This window comes from Rutidosis leptorrhynchoides, chromosome 4 (assembly GCF_046630445.1).
Source record: "Rutidosis leptorrhynchoides isolate AG116_Rl617_1_P2 chromosome 4, CSIRO_AGI_Rlap_v1, whole genome shotgun sequence".
Classification (NCBI taxonomy): Eukaryota; Viridiplantae; Streptophyta; class Magnoliopsida; order Asterales; family Asteraceae; genus Rutidosis; species Rutidosis leptorrhynchoides.
Window position 1 is genome coordinate 8,487,996 of NC_092336.1, and position 23,704 is coordinate 8,511,699.

A 23,704-nucleotide genomic window follows, 5' to 3' on the forward strand; every position below is an offset into this window, starting at 1 on the left:
ATTTTTCCGTTAATATATAGAAGATTAATATTTACATAATTAATGTTTCCAACATGTTAAGCAATCAAACTCATTAAGACTTGGTTATTTGAAATGAATTTTATACAAACATTTGGCCACCCCGTCTATCTGACGATTCACGAACGTCATAATTCGTAATAATTATTTAATGACGTATATATGAATATAAATATATACTCATGATTGTTAAATGATATTTAAGTATCTCATTACATATATTAACAATTGGTTATATACATAAAATGAGATTACTAACTTAAAGACTTCAAGACTATATACATATATATAACGATTAACCTTGTAATAACTTCTAAATTAAAATGTATGTATATGTATTGTATTAATATGTATTAATACACTTTTGAATGACTTAAACCTATATACTAACATACTTATACTCAACAAAGATAGCTATACTCATAATCTCATTCAATTCCATCAAGAATTCTATTCGTATTCATTCGGTATTTACACCCGTATCATACTCAGCTTCCATACTTAAATACTATGAGTATATACCAATATAAAATACCAATTATAGCCTCCTTAGCAGCCCTATGAGTCACAATACAAGGATAAACATGATGGAGACTTGTGGGAACCAACATTTAACTTCTAGTTTGCATTATTATGCTATATTCCAAATTTTGATAAAGTCTCTTAACCATATACATGAACCACGACTTTTAACACTCTTTTTACTCATTCATATCAGCTATTTAACTTACCTTCACTCTCATAATACTCACACACAAGAACTCCAAGTATTCTCTCCATTTCTTACTCTTTAAACACTCTTTAAACACACATACTTCAAGTACTAGAAAATCTTCATTCACTTTGATCATAAACTAGCTTCAAGAACACTTTGTTAACTCATCTACTCCTCTTTATCAAGGTAAGAATCATATATAAGCTTCGGTTCAATTCATATACTTATAACTATCTTAATTCAAGATAGAAATCTTATTCGAACTTTTGTTCATTCTATGATTCTACTCCAAGGATTACAAGCCATCAAGGATATCTTTGATCACAAGATTATCATCTTATTTTATCAGCAACTTTGTTCATTTAATTTGAGGTAGTCACCTTATTCATAATCTTTTTCGATTCATATCCATATAGCTATCTTATTATGAGTTTATAACTTACAACAACAAGAACAAAGTTTAGATTATTCTAAACTTGTTCACAAATAAATTTAATCCTTCTAACTTGACTTTTAAAATATTTCAACACATGTATTATGACAGTATGTCAAGCTAACATAAGGATATAAAACTTGTAAACACGAAGAACACCTTAAAACTGAACATATGCCGTCATAGATCATCGGGGGCTGTTTTGGGTTTGATTTTAAAAACCTATCTTAAACTTTGAATTAAAAGATTTCCTTTGGTGAAAAATCTTATTTTATATGGATATGAAATATATCCAAAATCCATGGTTAAACTCTAATTGGAAGTATGTTTTTCAAAAGAATCATCAAGATGTCGTTCTTACGACGGATATGACTATCTTCTTGTATTTGACACCTAAGCTGTATTTTCGACTATAAACATATACTTTTTCTGTTTAGATTAATAAATAACGGTTCGATACAAAACTATGGCAAGTCGAATCACTCAAAACGGATTTGTAACGAAGAAATTATGGGTAAAACAAAATTGGATATTTTTGTTTGTTTTTAGCTACGGTTTTGATTAATAAAAATGGATGCTAACCTTATCCTATCTAACTTACCTTGTATCCTACATGTATTTATACATGTCTTGTTCCCGAACTTATGGAAATACAATTTATAATAGTCGTGATTAAGTTCTACGACAATATATTATACTCTTAATAAAGATCGTAAGACACCATATATATATATGACTTGATCACCGTGGATTCGTATACAAAGTTTTGTCATATCATTTTGACTTCTTCTATATATATTATTGGAACGAACTATAAGACACCATTGGCAGTAATCTCGAGTTAGCCGTGGGTCGAAGTGGATTCCAACATAATATATATACTTTGAGTTGTGATCGAGCCTGAGACATGTATACAATGGGTCGCGGATTGCTTCAGACAATATACATATTATGTGTCTTATTATATTAAGACAATATATTATAGTGTTAGTAAATTCTAACACAATATACGCATTTATATTTATATATATATATTTATACTGTTGGACTATCGGACTATTGGACTACGAACATTGGACTACTAACAATGGACAATTAAAATTATCACAAGTATCATAACTATGGAATATTAATTATATATATATATATCTTGACACAAGAATATTATTATTAGGTTCGTGAATTTGTCAAAGGCCAAGTCTTATTACCATCTATTCGGAAATCATCACAAGTGAGTTATAGTCTCATTTTTACTATCTAAATTATTTTGGGATGAGAATACATGCAAATTTATAAATGTTTTACAAAATAAGCACAAGTTCATGAAACTACATTCTACGATTGTTTTGTTATACAGGATATCTGTACTTATTATTATTATTATGCTTGGTAACCTGAGAATTAGTGAAAAACACTAATTGATGTGAATCCTAAAGGTAGATCTACGGGCACCAACCACCCCCATTTTCGAATAGTGGAAATGCTTTAGTACTTCGAAGGGTTCTTGTCATACATTTGAATAGTGGAATGTATGATGCCAGATATCTTAAGCGCTCTATGTTAAGGTCGGTTACCAGGCGACTCATCGTATGAATGATTTTTGCAGTTGTAATTATCCTGAGCATTTAATTAAATGAAATCTTGTGGCTTATTAAATGTTATGATTATTATATAGAAACTAAACATATGACTCACCAACAATTTTGTTGACTTTTTAAGCATGTTTATTCTCAGGTGATTATTAGAAAGCTTCCGCTGTTGCATGTTTACTCAACGTCAAGATTTGGAGTCATCATGCTTTTCTAAATAAATAAATTTGCATTCGGAAATTGTATTTGTAATATATTGTTGACAAGTATGTAATGGTGTGTGTAAAATACATGTATTTTGAGGAGATTGTCTTTGATCGACAATCAAAACTTATGCTTTTAAACCTTTATTCAATAATAAAGGTTATGGTTATTTTAAAATGAATGCAAGCTTTGAAAAAGTCTCATATAGAGGTCAAAACCTCGCAAAAAATCAATTAATATGAAACGTTTATAATTAATATGAACGAGGCATTTCATCGCAGGTATATAGAACCCGTGCCCGTTACCCGCGAGCGCCATCCCTACTTGAGAGGGAAGTTCTTTTTCCTGAAAATGTACGTGAAAAATGTACGTGGGAAGTAATTTTCAGTGACGATTCTAGGATCGACACTTAATGCGGTTCAAATTTTTTTTCCAGTATTAACTATATTTGCATACTGCCTTTCAAAAAAAAAAAAACTATATTTGCATACTATTGTAGTGGTTGTCTACATTCAAAAAATTACAAATTCAATTTAAAAATGTAGTGAGAGTAATTAAATTTGTTAGTGACCTATACAATTGAAAGGAAAAACAATAAGTTCGAAAAATATATGGGTTCTATAGTTAAATTTAGTGATGTCCTGTACATTTTAAACAGTATTTTATACATAAAAATTTTAAATGTGTAATGTCCCGTGATCACACGGCTCTAAGCTACATCCGCCTCTGGTAATTTCATGGTTGTTTCTGCTATTTTAGTTGATCATCCTAAGATGTTTATCTGACAAGATTTGAATTCAAGATCTCTTATAAGAATATTATGCACGCCTTACAATTAGACCACATCAATGTTGATTTACATAATTACATGTACACATGTGAATATGGCCATTACCAACTTGTAGAGTCTACACAAACTCCATTTTTAAGGGACAACACTACTATGGTAGCCTTATCTTCGATATATAAGTCTGAAAAATACTAGCACCAACATGACATAGATAATTAAGTTGAAAGTAAAAAAGAAAGTATGGTGACATTATATTCCATCGAATTTAGAACGAAAGATTGAAAGAGAAATACACTCTAATAATACATCAACTTCCTTTTCTTCCCTTTCTCTATCAAAACTCGGAAACACAATTTTTATTAGTTTCCTTCCACTTCTCTTCCGTTCTTTTCCAAATAAAACTCTGAAACGAAGTGTTGAACGTTGGCGACATTGTGATATTTGAATCTAAAAGTTGATAGTTTTATTCAGTTTCCGACTGTGTAGTTCAAGTTTACCACAGAGTACTAGTTTTACATTATTATGTTTCAGCTAGTTTGACAAATACTTACATAAAAAAAATATTTAAATACCACCGACTCATTTATAAGAGTAAAAGCAGGATATCTTTTGAGTAGGAAACAACAGAATGAAAGCGATACAAAATCTAATTGGTAAGAGGTAAAAAACAATAACATGTCGAAATGTAAAACAATACTATTATCTAGTTGGTTGCCCCCACCATTTTTTTCCTCCTTTTGTTAGACTTTTCCCTACGTATGTCATACCTCTATTTTATGTCTTCATTTAGATCATTCCCTATCTTAATACTCATTGACAGAACTCCTCTTATCCATATCAGCAACATAAAATGTACCCATAAAATATAATATGTATAACACTTGAAGCAAAATTAATGCGGATGTAAATCGTTTGTTGAAACATAATAATCTTGAAACTACTAAGAGCGTATTAAGCCAATATATAGAGGTAGTATTACTATAGGATCTTAAAGTCCCTAGCTAGTTAATTGGAGTCTTACATAACAAATCATCTCATTGAGATATCATATTTTCTAAATTACTCCGTAGTATTTATTATAAAACCAGTAGTACATGTATTTATCGAAGAATATACTATGTAATAGACTGATAGTGATCCGCATGATATAATTAATTCGTGCGGCCAAATACACACCAATATAATACATGATATATCCGGCAGCTACATTATCACCCTTTAGAATAATACTCGATCTCCATACTATATGTTAAAATTCAAATTCAAATGATAATAATGTGATTAATGAATCTACGTCATCTCCCATCTTGTTTTGTGTAGTTAATTACTGTTAAAAAAATTTGAACGGCCAATTAATATACTCCATTTATATAATTTATTTATTTTTAGAACGGCCAAGTTAGTATATAATTTAATTTTAAATATTGATATAATCCATGCAATAAGATTTCTGTATCAGATTGCAGTCGGTGGCCTTGCATGCTATCATTCATAATTCACGGCGGTTGTTCCAATGTTCAAATCATTTTGTCAGAGCGACATCCAATATTTTTCATTGTGACAAACAATTGGTTCAATTTAGTTCAATCAACACATCATTTGTGCTTGCTTTAGTAGTGCTGCCTTCAGTGCTGATGTCAAAATTCTTTTGACAGGATTAAAAGGTTATAGAAAATTTAAAAACAATAAAATTTCAAACTTTTAACATTTTTTTTTTTTGAGATGCAATTTATTTTATTTCATATATAAACACGAATGGTACATGAATGGTATCAGTAGCCCATTGTGGGCATCAGTACACTCACAGAAGGTTCACCATTGATTTTACAACATATTAAGGTGCTAAGCTAGCATCCTAACATTTTTCTCGAACCTAGCTATGAAATAAAATATTGAATTTAACATATAAATATACTTAAAATACTTCAATCGTAACGGTTGACACCGATTGCCAATTCATATGTTCACCCCTAAGACTGCTAGTATCGGTTAGTTTTTGGAGCGTGGTTGAGACATCCGTTGAAGGACACCAATACTAGCAAGCTCTCTTGGAGTTTTCTTGCGAAGACCGTGGTTGTATATGCCATTTTATAGCATATTGAAGGTCGGAGGTTTTTGATTAATTTTGTTTGTGCTACATACTTTAAAAATTATACATTGTTTTAATTAATCAATGTAACTGGGTCCATTTAATAGTGAAGGAGCATATTATGAATACTAGTGTATAGTGATGAGTTAGTGATGATGATGAAATTGTGAGATGACGCTGATGTGGCATAGTCTGGTTGTGAAGACATATGTCATGGATAAGAGTAGTCTAATTACCTTATGTTATTAGGTGGAATCAACTAAACCCATTAATACAACAAAATTAGTATTGTACAATTATTTTTCGTACACAATATATTATTTATAAGTTTTGAAACGGTAAAACCTAGGTTTCTCCCAACCTCATTTTTCGAGCCCCACCTTCCACCACCGGAAAAACTTTGAATTTCCTTTCCCCCTTTATTCCTCCACTCTTTTCCACAAATGTTGTGTAAGATTTCAACAAATGTTGCTATTACTCGGAGGTTATCTTTGTCAATTCTGGTTGTCGATTTTCAATCGTTGGCAGACACAAAATTATCTAGCCTTTTAATTCCGTGCAAAGCTCAAGTTGCATATATTTAATTGGTCTGTACGGGTGTGCGTTAGTTTGTGTTGACGCTGAGAGTTTCAATAGCATCTTATCCTCTCAGTCAGAGGAATTTTGTGTCATTCGTCGTTTGTCGGACTATGCAGATTCTTACTTTACATTTGCTTGGATCGAAGTGTTGGTATCCCGGTAACGTGCGCCTCGAAAGATAGTGTGGAGGAAATAGTCGAGCTCTTTGGTGAGGTGGTTTCCATCGCTAGTTCGTTTTCTTCGTTAGGTAACGTTGGGTTCCTATTTGATTGCATAATGTAGTGCGCTAAAAATATTCACAGTACGGTTTGATTTCGACATCAAAGATAAAGATGGGACTAAATGCATCCCTTGGGTTCCAGTATGTTTTATCTCATTCTGTTTTTAATACTTTTGAAAGCAAGGTTTTAGAATCTATGAATCGTTTCATCGTAACAAGCGGAGCATCGACTGGAATTGTGTGTTGGTAAGGATGATGATCGATTGGGGGCTTCGGTTACGAGCAATGAAGATGTTCACCCGTACTATTCTGCTAAATCTGATATTGTATCTAACATAGTTTCTAAATCCATGCCTGCTCCTGTTATTCGTTAATTAACTACTGAAAATATATCTTGTGTTGTCGGGCCAGGTTCTGTAACAGAAGGTGTCTGGACCTAATTCTGTTAACATGCCTAATTCTTGTAAAGGGCCTGGTTTTATCGAGGTTAGGCCGAATACTCAATTTGGGTCGGTCAATATGGCTAATGTAATTGTTGTGGGTCAAATTCTGTTTTGCGTGATGAATCACAAAATGTTCGTTAATGTGTACTTAGTGTTCTAAAGGTTAATTTTGAGGCTATTAAAAATAATATGGTAAAAGGAAACAGCGAAAAGGAGTCGTTGCTAGCGGTGTTTCGAACATAGAACCGCAAGTAAATAGGCCTAAACCAGTTTTAGTCGGGTGAAGCGGGCGACAATATTGTGAATATTTCGAGCCTTCTTGTAAGGGAGGTGATATTTCCAATTCCTAAATTGATAGATCCACAACAATTATGTGCATTGTTCCAATAATATCCTCCAGTACATACTAGTAAGAGATTTGTGCAAAGGTATCATTAAGGTTAACTTAGTAAATTCATGTTGGAAATATCATCTCCTGGAAAGGTTTTTGCAAATCTTGATATATTTTGAATAGGAATGTTTCAAAAGATCAAATTGTTGCCGAGATCAAACCGTCGAAAAAGAAGGGGATGAGAAATTGAGAATAAAGCTTCAGTGTTCTTATTGACTTAAGACTTGATTTTGGTTAAGTTATTCAATATAGTGTTCGGAAGGATCGTAAAATAAACAAAAGTTCCCGAGAACACCCTTGGCTCGCAAGTCACACAAAAAAAAAAAGAAAATAAAAATCATGAGACACACACATCTTACCAGTTTCAGTTGACTTCCACTTCAATCTTCCTTATGAAATATATAGATCCAACAACCACTTAATCACTTCAATCTTCATACAATAACACTACTTCACAGCAGAAGATTCAAGAACCCCCAAAAGATTCAAAGGTTAGCTTTAAAATCAGTCGATTAAGATTCATTTCACACTTAATTTGCTTAAAGTTGTGATCTTTATCATACCCAAGTTCCATATTCTGCTCTTAATCAAGAATCAGTAAACGGGTATTCAAGACTTCAATTTCTGTTTAAATTTTGGTCAATGAAGTGTGTTTTATTCTTAGGGTTTTTTTCTATTTTTTTTATTACGTCAGTAAACTCGTATATTGATCTTGATGGTAATCGTGTTGAATTTGAATCTGGATATGAACCCAAAATGACTTTTAAATACGATAGAATTAATGAGGTTAAAAAACAATGTTCTTCAATTTTACCTCTTGATTCTAACCAAAAAACCTATGGAAAAAGATTGTATAAAATTAAGGAAAAAATGTCATTTGTTAATGGTGACTGGTGGCAAGATTTAGATAAGGCTCCTTTGATGCCATTTGATCATAAACCAAATAGGTCAAACATAAATGGGTCATATTTTGACCAAAGATCACCAGTAAACTTGATTTCATTTTGGGTTACTGATGTAGACCGGGCTCATCGATCCAAAAACTCCGTTAGTATTAACGGAATTTTGCAGCTCGGTATAACAATCGGGGGTTTATTCGGGCAAAGACCGTATGAGGATAACCCTGGCTTTAAAATATACCCTGAGCATTCAGAATTAACGATCTCGTTTCAAGGGATCATATCAGATAATACCGAAGATAACAATGGTGAAACGATAATGTGTTTACTCGGTAACACGATGTTACCATATCGTTACCCTGATTCGAGTAACCCGTGGGATTGGGTTAAAGAACCGGGCTACATTAATCAGCCAGCACTCATTCAAGATGATCAAATTTTGCTCGTTATCCGTTACCCAAAAACCTTTACTTTAACCAACAGAGGAATTTTCGGTAGTTTGAAAAGTTTGAACCCAAAATCGAATCAGAAGTATTTTGATGAGGTACATGTTTCCGCATCTATGAGTGGTTCAGCGAATTACGAGTTTAATTCTGAAAAACTTGTCTCAAAAGCTTGCAACCCGTATCCGTATAAAGACGGTTCTGATAACCCAGAATTTGGGATGTATAAAGGTGTTGACTTTTGCCTTATTCTTGAACGGTTTACGGGTCAAGATACGTTGACTGTTGTCCCGAATTGGAAATGTAACGGGACTGAAGAATTGTGCAGCAAATTGGGTCCGTTTGAGTCCAATGAACTTATAAAATCAACTAATGGAAGCTTTAAAGGCGTACGACTTAGCTTTCAAGATGTTCGATGTGAAGAAACGTCTGTAAAGGGTAAAAAAGAGAAACTTACTAAAGTTGCAGGGCTTATTAGAGTCGTTCAGCCATTCGAGGAACGTTATAATGCGGCTCAACGAACTGGGCTGAATAACATGACCCTTTCGGTTGAAGGAATATGGGAATCATCCAGTGGGCAGTTGTGTATGATCGGTTGCCGTGGTATCGTTGATCAAGAATCGAGCAGTTGTAGTTCGCGTATATGCTTATACATACCACTCTCGTTTTCGATCAAGCAACGAAGCATAATTGTTGGAACGATATCGAGTATTGAAGAGGGCAATACGGGTAATTCATCTTACTTTCCTTTAGCTTTCGAGAAGCTGGTTCGACCTTCGGAGCTATACGATCAATACACCGAGTCAAAACCGTATTACACTTACTCCAAGATCCAATTAGCCGGATCGTTACTTGAGAAACATGAACCGTTTAGTTTTGGGACCGTGGTTAAAAAGTCACTTTTAACCTTCCCGAAAGTCGAAGATTCTGATTCGTTTCTTGTTGGTTTGTCTCTTTTATCCGAAGATCTTACGCTTCATCACCCTGCGGTTCCTGAATCTGGGTCGACCGTTTTTTCAACAACTGATGTACTCGTCGAAATTTTATCGCTTGGCCCGTTGTTTGGGCGTTATTTTTATCTGCGAAATGAGACAATTACAGAAGAAGAAACCCCGTATCGGTCTAAAAAGACGCTCACCGAGAGGGAGCTTTTATTGAACGTATCGGGTCAAATTACTCTCTTGGGCCCGAAATATAGTAACTTTTCAAATCTTTTCGTTGAAGGGTTGTATCACCCGCATGTCGGGAAATTGTATATGGTGGGGTGTCGAGACGTACGGGCCTCGTGGAAGGTTTTATACGACAGCATGGATCTTGAAGATGGGTTGGATTGTTTGATTGAAGTTGTGCTATCATATCCTCCTACGACGACCCGTTGGCTCGTTAATCCAACAGCCAGGATTTCAATAACGAGTCAAAGAAACGAAGTTGACCCGTTGTTTTTCAGCCCAGTTAAGCTTCAAACTGTCCCGATTATGTATCGGGCTCAACGGGAAGACATTCTTTCAAGACAAGGCATCGAGGGGATCTTACGGGCTCTTACCCTTTCGGTTGCAATCGGGTGTATATTAAGTCAACTGTTTTACATTAAAGAAAATTCTGACTCGAGCCCGTTTGTTTCGATCGTGATGTTAGCGGTCCAGTCGGTTGGGTACGGAATCCCACTTGTTACGGGTGCCGAAGCGATTTTCAAAAAGTCAAAATCGTACGAGGAATCTTCGGTACTTGGAAAAAGTCAAATGATACAAGTTATAGATTACACAGTCAAGATTCTTGTTTTGGTATCATTCTCATTAACATTAAGGTTGTACCAGAAAGTTTGGAGGGCCCGAATTCGGTTACTCACTCGGGCCCCACTTGAACCAAACCGTGTACCGTCTGATAAGTGGGTTCTTCTCGTAACCGGGGTGGTTCACGTACTAGGGTTCGTATGTGTTCTCATGGTTCACAAGCTACAATCATGGCTAGTTGAACTCGAAGAATACGTTGGTTTAGTTCAAGATTTGTTTTTACTCCCTCAAGTTATAGGTAACTTAATATGGCAGATTAACAGCAAACCATTACGTAAATCGTATTTTATTGGGTTAACTGTAATTCGACTGCTTCCTCATGTGTACGACTACATGCGATCGCCGATTCCAAATCCGTATATTTCTTATGATTATGAGTTTGTGAACCCGCATCTCGATTTCTACTCGAAGATAGGGGACATTGTGATACCTACAATTGCGTTACTTCTCGCGATCGTAGTACAAGTTCAACAAAGGTTGGGGTATGAGAAACTTGTGCAGGTTTTTGATTTTGGGAAATTTAAATTGTTGCCGCAGCGGTCTGTGGCATATGAGCGGTTGTCGCCGGTGGTGGAGGAGGCGGAGATGACTTCCGGCAGTGTCAATGGCAGCGGCTCAACCCGAAAGGAGGTTGATATAGAATGAATATGATGTAGCGTTTTTTTGTAATGTTTGGGTCATGTTGTATTGTTGATGGTGTGACACAATTCAACTTTATGTAACTTGACTTACTATATGCATATACTTTGATTACTACAACATGAAATTTTAAAGTTGAATTTTAGTTGAAGTACCAGTCATCTCATGTTTTAAGCTGAATAAACAAACCGAAAACCATGTAATTATCATGTATAAATTCCACTTTCCTTCACATATGCTAAAGTTTTCTGCTCAAAGGCAATTTGATTCTTCCACTTTCCTTCATGGATGTATCATGTATGAATTGCCCTCGGATTGTTCCGGGTTTCCTCCAGAACAGCAGTCAAGGGCGGGTCATTTAGATACGGGAGATGATCGCGTCGGTAGTTTAGTCTTTCGGGTGATCTCGCTGTTAAAAAAATAATAATAAGTAAATAAAATAATAAAACTTGTACGAGTTAATGTAACCGGATTGACCATTACCCTGTGGCGGATCTAGGATTGGTGGTCAATGGTGTCACCAGTTGAAACCCCAAAAAATTTCTACTAGATAACTTATTTCAGTGGTATTACACAAAAAAAAAAAAAAAAAATTACATTATCCACTGGTATCACTAGTTAAAAACTCAAAAAAAAAAAAAATCTACTGGATCGCGTATTTGAGTGGTGTTCCGTGCAACCACTAGTTACACACTAGATCCGCCCCTGCCATTACCTAGTTGAAAATGCCACAATTTTTTTTCAAGAGATGTTTGTAGAGCTATCAAGTTCATTTTTTTTAAACGACGGTATGAGGTCACTGATGGGGCGGACCATTAAGTTATCAAGTCTATTTGACCAATTAAACCTGTTATAGATAAATGTGTTACGAGTCCATTAAGTGTCTGTTAAATGGCATGAGATATGCACATGGGTCAAGGAATAACAGAAATAAAGAGCTGTTTGTGGAAGTCACGTGCCAATGTGCCATCATCTTCAACTAGCTGGTGTAACTGTTTGTAACAGAATTTGTCGTTTTCCTGAATTCAGTAGCTTAAATACTCTTTTGTTTCTAGTTAGAGTTGGTCTTGGATGTAATGAAATCTTCTCTCTTTCTACCAATGGTAACCATTGACGTTTCTTGAGAAAAGTCAGAGTAAAGTCAACTCCATTGCTTGTTCTTGAATTGGAAGCTTTCAGGTTGATTCCTAGTTTAACTCTGATTTAGTTAAATCCAGGTTAACATAACAAAATAATAAATCTAATATGCTGAGATAGAATACTTAAGTCCATTTGACCTGCTTCATATGTTGCACGCAAATGGAAATGTTAAAAAACTTGTGATCTAACAATCTAACATCAAGTGTTCATGTCACAGTTATTGGGTGAGGTATGTGCAAGCGCGGATTTGAGGGTGTGCTACGTGCGTTTGCACTGGACCTATAATCCAAAGGGCCTATAGTCCAAATAATATGTAGTACCTAATTTTTTATGCCTTATGCTGTAATTATACCTAATTTTTTAGTATTTAATAAACTTATTCTTATATATATATTTAAAACATTTATATAAAAGACCCATTTTTTATTGATTGAACAGGACCCATATGAAAATTAGAATGGACGGCTCTGCGTATGTGCTGACACCATGATGGAGATTAAATGATTAGTGCATCTCCGGTGGAAAGAAGAAATGTGTGACGACGGTTGAAATGATTGTAGGACCATCTAAAGTCCTTATGGACGAGATATCTACGGGTTTAGACAGTTCTACGACTATCCAAATCGTCAAGTCCCTTTAAACAGTTTATATAACATTATCGAAGGACTGCTGTTATTTCTCTCCTTCAACCCGTACCAGAGAGGCAGAGACGTATGGTTTATCTGATGATGTCTTTTTTTTTTTTTTTTTACTGATGGGAAGATACTTTATTAGCTTTTTTTAACGATCAAAATTATTTTATTAAAACTCTCTCTTGTGAGTAGCTAGGAAAGGCAAAACTTACAACCTTACAACAGCTTTAAGCCTTTAACAGTCAAACATTCCAATTTGAATTATATGTGCTTCTACTACAAATCCAACGAAAAACAACCATACAAGCCGAATCAAACGTATTCTTATTCATTGTGTTGGGCCCAAAGATAGTTGCACTACAAAATCTCCCAAATATATGCCATAAAGTGGATACGATAATGATGTATAATATGTTCTTGATCTCCTTGTTCTCTAACCAAGATAACCACTCATTCCAATTGTTGAACGATGGTAAATGCACGTCCACCCATACTCCAATAGCCCTCCATAAATCTTGCGCTAGCTAGCGTACAAGCAAAAAGAACGTGGCCAATTGTCTCCATATTATTCCCACACAAAGCGCAACCCATAGAACTTCTTATCACAAGAGGTAGAAGAACCTTTGAGTTGGTTATAAATTTGTGTGGTGGGGTCAACTGAGAAGGGTAACACGTCAAATTGGATAGGGTTAAAATGGTTCTCTTTTAGCATGGGTGGATATATGCCAGGTTGAATAGGGTCACTTGAAAAAACATACGCATATCATAAAGCAACAAAACAATAGGTTTCGTGGTAACCAAATCGAAAAGGAAATGAACTTGATCAGATTAACAACATCAGGATGATGTTTCTTCTACAAACATCTCAAATGAACATATAACAATAACAATAATATAACAACAAATACCTCAAATGTCAACAGCATCCATTCCTGCCTTTGTTCTTATTATTCTATCGCAACGAAACTTTAAACTCATCTAAAAGTTTCAATCTTTATCTTTGTATCCATCCAACCCTAAAATTCTATAAAAATTACCAATCTCAAATTCAAGCGTTCCTTGGAAACGATGTTTCTGCTGAACTGTTGGTGTTTGAATCGCTACCCAATGACCCGTTTGTGTCCACGTCAGCAGAGACAATTGGGATTTTAACAGCAGCTCGTTCCATCTCTTTCTCGAGCTCTTCTTCTTTTCTTAAAGCGGTGAATTGAGTGTCCAATGACTTTGCGGCACCTAACCATGCTATCACGATCACTAAAAGTACACCGCCAAGGTAAGGTGTCGAGTTTGCAAGTGAACCGAATGTTAAGATCATGAATTGTTGAATTAGAGCTCCTCCTGATTTCCCCAATGGGTTGCACACCACATCTATCGCTGCCTTACCTTTAACCTACATTACAAAAATAATAATCAATAAATAAATAATCGGGCAGCACATTAAAACCCAACAATTCCACATATTTGGTGCATCAAGTAAAGGTAATGTGTGTATTTCTACTGCTTAAAGTTGTAATAATCACTGTTGATGGTGCAAGTGTTTCGTCAATTTTGATTAGCCAATAGATCAAACAAGAATCAAGTGTCCAAAATGACTTTTTTAATGACACCCCTTAGGGGTTGTCTTAAAGAAATTAAAGAAATTCAGACGCGCATATTTTATTTGTACATTGAATAACCACCCACTTCTTGGAAATAACTACTCTCAACTAACAAAGTGTACAATTACCTATTGTAACGTTAAAAATAGAAATGTGGCACCAAACTAATGACATGACACCAAATATGGTTGCCACGTCAGCATATATTATCCGCTTAAAGGTCATCGGATACATACAATGTCATCAATTAAAAGTTTAGTTCAAATAATATAAACATTTCATACAATATAAGATTTGGGTCAAAGGATGAAACATTTTTGGACAATAGAGGTACTATAAATTAAACAAACTATTCTTGATAACCATTTTTGTTGTATCTAGTATCAAACAAATTATTTGACTCCACTCATATAATCTTATTAACTATAACTATTTTCTAACCACGAATTAAAAGTTTTTTCTGCCGTACCTTGGTGTCTTCATCGAGTGGAATATAAGCCATTTCCTTGCAAGGGTCAAACAAACTGTATTTCGCACTTTTGCTAAATATGTTTTGCATTGCGCCGACATAGACCGCAGCTAAAAGCGGAGTTATCCCGAAGCTCATAAGACCAGGTGCAAGGGGACCACCGAACAAGATCAAAGAAAAGAAGCCAACACCAGTTATAAGAAGGACCGTCGGTGTAATTTTGGCAGCCACTCCCCAACCGTACTTGTTGAATATCCATTGACTCAAAAGCATCATTGTGAATGTTGCTATTCCAGTTGCGGTCGAAAAGTCACCCATGAAAGAAGAGTACTCATTTGGACTTGGAAACTGTGTTTCAAAGACAACAAAATAAAGGGGCATCATAGGTTGAGCAAAAATCTTGTTAATCGAAAGTAGATGTTTGGATACAAATTACTCACTATACTAACTATGCACCATGTTGAATTACTAAAAAAGTAACCCTGTGAGCAGTAACGTTAACGGTGTATACGCAAGGGTATTTTAGTAATTTTACATATTCTATCTTTTCCCAAATCTTTTATTTATTTATTTTATTATAATTTCACTTGTTTGACTTTTGCCCCGATGAAACGAGGCCCACACACCCTAGTTACTTGCAAGGTTGTATGCTTAAAAATTTATAGTAGTACTTTTTAAAGACTTGTTCATTACTAAAAAAAAGGTATTTGACCCGTTTGAGACAGCCCAAATGGACTTGTTCATAACTAAATGGGCCGAAATTGCCACCTTTTGCGTGTATGTGTTACTAGGAATCTTTTTAGAAAAGGTATACTTTTTAATGACTTTAAAATGTTCGACTTATTTGACCCACACCCTATTTTAAGTAAAAAAAAAGACAACTTAAATGGACTTGTTCATGAGTAAACAGCACGAAAATGCCACCTTTAGTGATGTGTGTTAAGGAGAAGCCGTTGTTTGTGTAATATTGTCATCAACCTACAACTGTTTTCTCATTTTTTACAAATGATTATTGACCAATACGAAGAAGTTTTACCTGAGCCTTGAGCTTCGATTTCCATGTAACCTCAACAAGATTAATGCTAATTCCGTATGCTACAACCAACGTAGCCAAATCCCTAATGTATGGCGATGAAACCAAGAATTTCAAACTCTCCATTGTAGTCATGTTAGGCTTCTCCTGCAATACAAAGCAATCGATTCTTACTTTTAACAAGGTCCAAATTCAATAGAATTAACTAAACTAAATCTAAGTAACCAAGTTTCACTAAAAGCAACATTTGTTATTTTACCATAACCAGTTTCAAAAAGTAAGTTGATTGTTAAAATGATACCTTCTTCTTCTTGCTACGGGTGGGAAGAGGAACGAAAGTATTGACCCACCAATAAAGACCACAAATTGCAAAACCCATTATCACAACAATACTCATCATGTATTTTAAAGAAATGGCCCACCCATCGACTCCCGGGCCCAAATGCTTCCGCATATTCGAAAAGTACTTCACGGTACGGCCCGAGAAAATTAAGGCAACATTGGCTCCAAGCCCGAATAACGGATAGAACTTCTTGGCTTCTTCCACAGTTGTTATCTACACAAAACAATCATAAAGGATCAACTTCATAGATAATGGATATATACATACATATATACACATTACACACACATAGATACATGTACCATGTAGTAATATACATATATGTAGTCCTAACATATACAGTATTTTATGCTGGACTTGCTCATCATATACACATTTGTATACATACATGCAAATACACTTGCTACAAAGTGACTCCTGTATGAACATGTCAACACAAAATTGGATAATTAGCAAGAAGTGGAAATAATTCAGGATATTTACGTAAATTGCATTTTTTTTTCTCTGTCTCTCTTAAATCGATTTTGTTGCAGCAACACTCGAGAATATAACCAAAATTTAATACCTTTGCTGATAATAATCCAATATAGAAATGGATTTAACAAACATAATCAAGTAACACACTCACACTAATAAGCTTCAACCTTGTATGTATGCATGTTGACAATGACACATAATTATACAAAAGTATTTTTGAGGAAATTCAATTTTTAAATTTAATCAAATTAACATTTCAAACACATTTCATCCAGAGCAAAACGAAATCTTATCTCAAAAACACATTTCAATATTAATATCATTATAAACTTAAAAAAAGACCAAAAAATTGTATACCTGATTAGCAAATCAAACACATTTCATCCAGAGCAAAACGAAATCTTATCTCAAAAACACATTTCAATATTAATATCATTATAAACTTAAAAAAAGACCAAAAAATTGTATACCTGATTAGCAAATCCCCAAAACAAGACCGAAACAACAACACTTCCCCAAAGCTCAGCCATCACATAAAACAAACAAAAACTCCAAATCCTCAATATAGCAAGCGGTCCAAGAAATCGAGGTCCCAAAAAGTCCAAAAGTCTATCAGCAAGTGCAGTTGGGTGAAAATAATTGCTCATTGGATACAAAACAAACCCAAAAGCCCCAAAAAACGCGATAAACGGAAGAATTACAGTGTAAAACAGTGCCTTTTTTGATAACACATTAGCCAATTTTGTATACAATAACATAAACCCAATTGCCATTGGCAAATTAACCCAAGTTTTCAAAAAGGGTATAATTTCTGCACTTGAACCTTTTGCTGTTACCACTAATACATCTTTTGTATCCCTAAGAATTGTATAATTAAATAGAATACAAAAAAACATTAACCCTAACGGTACAATCTTTTTTAAGGTCAATACTTCAATACCCATAAACTTAGGTCCTTCAACCTCCAATTCACCGGCGCCTGCCGGTACCGCAGCGCCGTCACCGGCGGCGGCGGAAGCTTTACAAACATGAAAACATCTGGGTTTTTGGAGGGAAAATAAACCATGGTTTGTACCAAACGCTTGAAATTTTTTAGACCCATTAAAATTTAAAGATAACCCAGATGTGGGGTTGATGGGATTTGAAGAAAGATTGACTCTTTGTCTTAAAGATTTGTGTGGTAATTTGTTGAGAAAGATTTTGGTTTGTGGGTTTGAAGGGAGTGATAAAAGACCTTTTGTTTGGATGACACCTTCCATTGTTTGCTTATAGATACACACCTCTAAATCTCTCTCTCTTTTTGTTTTCAGTTCTTGATAAAATCAAGAAACTGAAAAGATAAGAAGAAAAGAGATAGAGGGATAATGTGAAGGAAGATAGTGTGAAGGTGTGCAAATTTGTTTAACATAAAGGTTTATGTAATATGGGAATAACAAAATTATCAAAAAACCTAAAACCTTTGGTTTGGAAGAAGACAAAAATGGAATTGCAGGATCAGGAAATCGGATTTATTAATCAGAGGTGGTTATAAAATAAGTACTCCGTAATTAATTACTAATTACAGTTCTAACTAATTCGGAGTATATTAGGTGTGTTTGGGTGAAACTAGCTTGTAACTAGAGCTAGAGCTACAACTTATTTTTTAAAATAGAAGCTTATGTTTTATAAGTGTTAGTTGATATTAAATTCGGTAGCTAAAAAATCGTGGTAATTAATGTTCATAAATTTGATTTTGATTCCTCTACACAATACTAAATTTGCCGATGAAGTTAATCACTATTTGGTGGGACTTCGTATATAATAGTTTATGCAATTATGCATCGTTAGGGTATAACGAAAGTTATGTCTAGTAAAATGAGTTTAGGGCATCTAAATGCACTCCTATCTATGTTAATTAATACTCCTACTATTATATTAACAAATGGTATTACTCCGTGTATCACTAGTCGTGGGATTCGCATTTAATCTACCATACATCTTTGACTAAATCCTAATTTAGATGTGCTGTTACATCTTCACATTTATATTTATATTTATATATTTATATTTATATTATAACTTAAAAGATATATATTCATTTGAATTCTTAATTTAAGTTGAGATTTAAGAGATAAATCTCAGTCTTTTGATTATGTAATGGCGGGACAATCACATGTGATTACTAGTCTTAGATCACATGTGATGAACGATCAAGATTAAAACACAAAAATAAATGAAGGGTAATTTGGTAATCACATGTGATTATATTAATCTACGGGCTGCTAATCACATGTGATTGTCCCGTCATCACATGATTCAAGAGCTGAGATTTATCCTTTGAATCTCAACTTAAATTAAGGATGGAAATGAATATTTTAAATAGACAAAATTGCTGAAATGGTCCATGTGGTTTGTACCAAAATGCTGATTTAGTCCCTATGATTTTTTTTTGATGTATTTCGTCCTCGTGGTATGTCAATGTTGCTAATTTAGTCCCTATTTCTGACGGACGTTAAAAAATTCTGTTAACTCCAATCACATGCCACGCACATGAGGGTAAAAATGTCCTTTTGTCTTTTTCTTTAGACAAAATTGCTGATATGATCCCTATGATTTGTCTTTTTTTAAGAAACTTATCATCTATCTTCATCTTTCCCAAATCATCACCATTTACTCTAAAAACTAAAACCAAATTAAAATTACTACGTACTAGTCTATCACTTCAATCAAAATACCTCATATGCCCAATCGCAAAATCAAACCATTTACTTACAAAATTAAAACATTTTCCTTTGTTAACTTTTACTACTAAAAAAGTTTCTACAAATTTTTACACACACTAATATATATATGTTTATGAATTACCAAAAAAAGTAAAAAATAAAAAAAAAAAGTTACATTTTCTAATTGCAAGTGTATTTCCATATCTCTAATCTTTGCTGTACATAAATCCTTTGTTTTGTGGACCTTACTTTGCAACTCACGAGCTGAAAATCGTTCAGATTTACAGGTTTTTGATTTCGATTATACCCACAAAATCGTCCAAATAATCAGATCTACCGTTGTTCAATTGGGTGGCGACGATGGTGGCTGAGACCCATGGCAAACCACCGCCCATTCCAACGAGGCTTCATCTTCTGATTTTGAAGGTGTAAAGAAGCCATGAAGCTACCATTGTTTAGTGTTTGAACAATCGTCGATCGAGAACAAGAGGTTAATTACTCTTAATTTTTGAGCGAATGATAAAGAAGGTTAATTGATTGTTGTTGCTGACATATAAACAAACACACCCTTCATATCCGATTGATGGTGCTCCTGAGATATAAATGAACGCACAAGCCTTGTCAATTTTGATTTATTGTCAAAATTTATAATTTTAGATCTATATTTAGGTGAGATGATTAGAAATAGGGTTTATATTTTTGAGATGATGATGAAGATGATGATGAAGATGAAGATGAAGGTGAAGGTGAAATGATATGGATAACAGATAACAGATATGAAATAGAGAAAAAGATAAAAAAAAAATAATAATAATTAGGGTTTGTTTTTTCTTTTTTAGGGATAAATATGAAGATGATAAGATAATAAAAGATAATAAAGAAGGGAAAAAAAGGGAGAAAATTTAAAAGACGAATTTACCCTCATGTGCGTAGCATGTGACATGAGTTAACGGAGTATTTTCACGGCCGTTAGCTGGAGGGAAGAAATTAGCAACATTTGCAAACCACGAGGATGAACTCAGTAAAAAAAAAGCATGGGACTAAATCGACATTTTAGTACAAACCACAGGGACCATTTCAGTGATTTTGTCTTTCCTATAATTTAATTATAAGTATACTTGAAATAAAGTGAATAGTAAGTTAATGACATTATGATGTTTTTAGCATGACATCAGCTATTTTTCTTTTTCATTTTTCTAAAAGAAAAATTATAACTCCGACGCGCGCGCTTCCTAACTCGTCATTTACAATAATGTCAATATTGTATATCGACTTATAACTTATTTACTCCCGTATTATTGTTCATCGAAATCTAATTAATACTCCAATTAGCAGTTTTCGATTAACTAAGATAATACTAAAAATGACAATATTTAGACGTGTGTGCTTGTTAAAATGTTTTATGGTTAATTCATTCTTATCCATGTTTGTCGCAATTCTAAGTTTTTTTTGTTTAATGCGAGTTTATCATTTATTTAATGAATAGAAGTTTAGTGTTGCTGCTGCTATTATTGATGTTCATGGACTTCGGTGCAAATTATGGAGACTTCAGGAGGGTTTAGAGTGTAACTTCATATATATATATATATATATATATATATATATATATATATATATATATATATATATATATATATATATATATATGTGTGTGTGTGTGTGTGTGTGTGTAATTAGGGTTTCTAATTTCAAAATCATCGCATTATTTATGTTGTTTTCTGTGACGCCCCGTACAAAATTATCATGTACGAATCGTCAACAACAGGTCCATTACACGGTATAATACTACATGCTGTTTTAAAACAAGTTTTGCATTCATGAAAAGGTAACGTTTTACAAAAGATAACGTGACACGAAGGTCGTTACAAAGCCATTATTCAAAATAGCATAAGTTGCGAATGCAAAATAAAAGTTTTATGATTGAGACATCTCTAAGTAATGCAACGGAAGTCTAACACAGCGAGTCTGTAACAGCAAGTCTATAACACCAAGACAGCAAGTCTAACAGCGGAAGCAACAACGTCTAAGCACCTGAGAAATACACGCTTAAAAGGTCAACACAAATGTTTATGAGCTATAGTTTGTATCAGTAGTGTAATGTAGACCACAAGATTTCGTATTCCAAAACAGTATGAAAAGTATATGCTTATCCGTGACCACCCGGTAACTAACTTAACGTAATAATAATACCCTCTAAAAGTACACTTGGCGAGTGTGTATGTCCTCGAAGTATCAAACACCCGTTAAATGCTAGCGCGACTAGCCCGAGTGGGGATGTCAAACCCTATGGATCCATATCTAATATTCGCGTTCACCGGTTCAAAAGCCAATGATTAAACGTTACCGTGCTAAGGGGAATCTTTGTGCCGTTATATCACCCACACATATATAAAGTTTAAGTACTCGTGTCTAGTATGTAAAACATAAAAAGCGCATGTATTCTCAGTCCCAAAAATAGTAAAGTAAAAAGGGAAGCTATAACTCACAGTGAATGTGCGGTAAAGTCGATATGAAAAGTATGCAAGTAGTAAGTCGGTCCGAAAGGTCGTCAACCTAAGTCAAAGGTCACTAAGTCAGTATATTGTCCCCAAAAGTTTAAGAGCGAGTAAATTAAGTCTTAAGTATCGTCATCATCATCATCATTATCATCATACGTAAAAGATAAAGTAAGTTTTCAACAAGAATAGAGATCGAAACAAAAGGATGACTTCGGACAGCTGCTACGACCTCTATACAAAACGAAAAGACGTGTGGTCAGTGGCCAAGGCTCCGTATGTGAGTCCTCTAACCGCTATCCGATTTTCAGATCCTAACTCGATGTTGTTTGACTGTGGCGACGGTTCAAGCGCGAGTAGGTCAGAATTTTCAGCACGTCGTTACAACGGCGTAGTGACTTTCGGAAGGCTATAAATTCTAAACCGTACATCGGATTTAGGTGAGGCCTAAATGAAAAGTCATATACTCGAAATGAACTATCTGAAAATAAATTTTCCAGAAGTCCTAGGAACATGATCAGATCCCAAAAAACAGCAAACAGGTGCTCCGGTGGATTTCTTGGTGCTTGATGCTCATCACGGTTCTCATCCTTGATGCGTGTAAGCTTCAAGTGTACAACTCTTTGATGTTTTAGCATCACTTTGACCAAGTTTCAACATCAACACACAACTAAGAGTAAAAGCTATCATTCTACAAGTTTTAAACATCAAGGTTTGTAACGACCTGACTTTTTCGACTTGCTTTTGTGCTTTCACGAAACTGCGTATTTGTGCGTACTGTACCATATTATACTCTGGGATCTTACTACATGTGGATTACTTTCATTTATATGTTTAAACGTGCCTTTAAGTACGTAGGGTACTTAACTTGATCCCCGGAAGCCTTTATGACCGTTGGTGTCACTTGACGTTGAGAACGAACTGCGTACTGTGTACACGTTTAACTTTGGTCATAATCGGAATATTATGACTACGAAATACTAATTATTATTTTATAATAACAATCACTTGGGTTTTTGGATGCTTAATTACGCTTAGTACTTTACTAGAGCACACTAGTTAGTCTTGTTGGACTTTCTACCTTGTTGGACTTTAGCCCACCATACACTAGCTAGTGGACTATTTAATTAGCCCAATTATTATTAGTTAGTGACCCATATTAATGTAAGACAAATGCTCATTTATTAGAGAGAACATACTAGCATTTTTGTTAACCATTATCCTTAATATTGCATGGGATCCTAACATAAGCACCAACTTTAGACAACCATTACCCAAAAATCAAAAAGGTGTCCCCCTTGTCCCCCCACCAAACCCACGGCCTCCCCACCTCACCACCACCTCACCTTCTATAAATACCAAGCTTATTCCATTCATTTCACACTTGATTTCATTTACAATTTACATACACTTACTCTCTAATTCTCTCTAGTCTTTCTCACTCTAAAAAGTGTAAGTTTTAAACTTTCTTCTTCTTCTTCTTCCCTTCTCATTCACGACATCATCATCATCATTGGATCTAGCTCTTTAGCTTTTAGATCTTGTTATATCTTGTAGATTCAAACATGGATTT

At 34.4% G+C, this 23,704-nt stretch overlaps 2 protein-coding genes across 2 annotated transcripts; one reads left to right on the plus strand and one right to left on the minus strand.

Annotated features, from left to right (window-relative positions):
* Positions 1-7,766: 7,766 nt before the first annotated feature.
* On the plus strand, positions 7,767-11,356 carry LOC139904526 (uncharacterized). Its single transcript, XM_071886437.1, has one exon. The coding sequence runs from the start codon at positions 8,114-8,116 to the stop codon at positions 11,246-11,248; it is 3,135 nt and encodes a 1,044-aa protein (XP_071742538.1). The 5' UTR covers positions 7,767-8,113; the 3' UTR covers positions 11,249-11,356.
* A 2,463-nt stretch (positions 11,357-13,819) lies between these two features.
* On the minus strand, positions 13,820-18,351 carry LOC139904434 (plastidic ATP/ADP-transporter-like). Its single transcript, XM_071886368.1, has 5 exons — positions 17,405-18,351; positions 16,416-16,670; positions 16,118-16,261; positions 15,082-15,429; positions 13,820-14,404 (listed from the first exon to the last, which is right to left on the minus strand). The coding sequence occupies exons 1-5, from the start codon at positions 18,191-18,193 to the stop codon at positions 14,063-14,065; spliced, it is 1,878 nt and encodes a 625-aa protein (XP_071742469.1). The 5' UTR covers positions 18,194-18,351; the 3' UTR covers positions 13,820-14,062.
* Positions 18,352-23,704: the final 5,353 nt, after the last annotated feature.

Excerpts from the sequence above, each read along its gene's own strand:
- LOC139904434 (XM_071886368.1), bottom strand. The coding sequence starts at position 18,193 with ATGGAAGGTGTCATCCAAACAAAAGGTCTTTTATCACTCCCTTCAAAC. Across the intron at positions 16,262-16,415 it reads CCCGTAGCAAGAAGAAGAAG|GAGAAGCCTAACATGACTAC; the intron begins GTATCATTTTAA and ends TTTGTATTGCAG. Across the intron at positions 15,430-16,117 it reads AATCGAAGCTCAAGGCTCAG|TTTCCAAGTCCAAATGAGTA; the intron begins GTAAAACTTCTT and ends TTTGAAACACAG.
- LOC139904526 (XM_071886437.1), top strand. The coding sequence starts at position 8,114 with ATGAAGTGTGTTTTATTCTTAGGGTTTTTTTCTATTTTTTTTATTACG.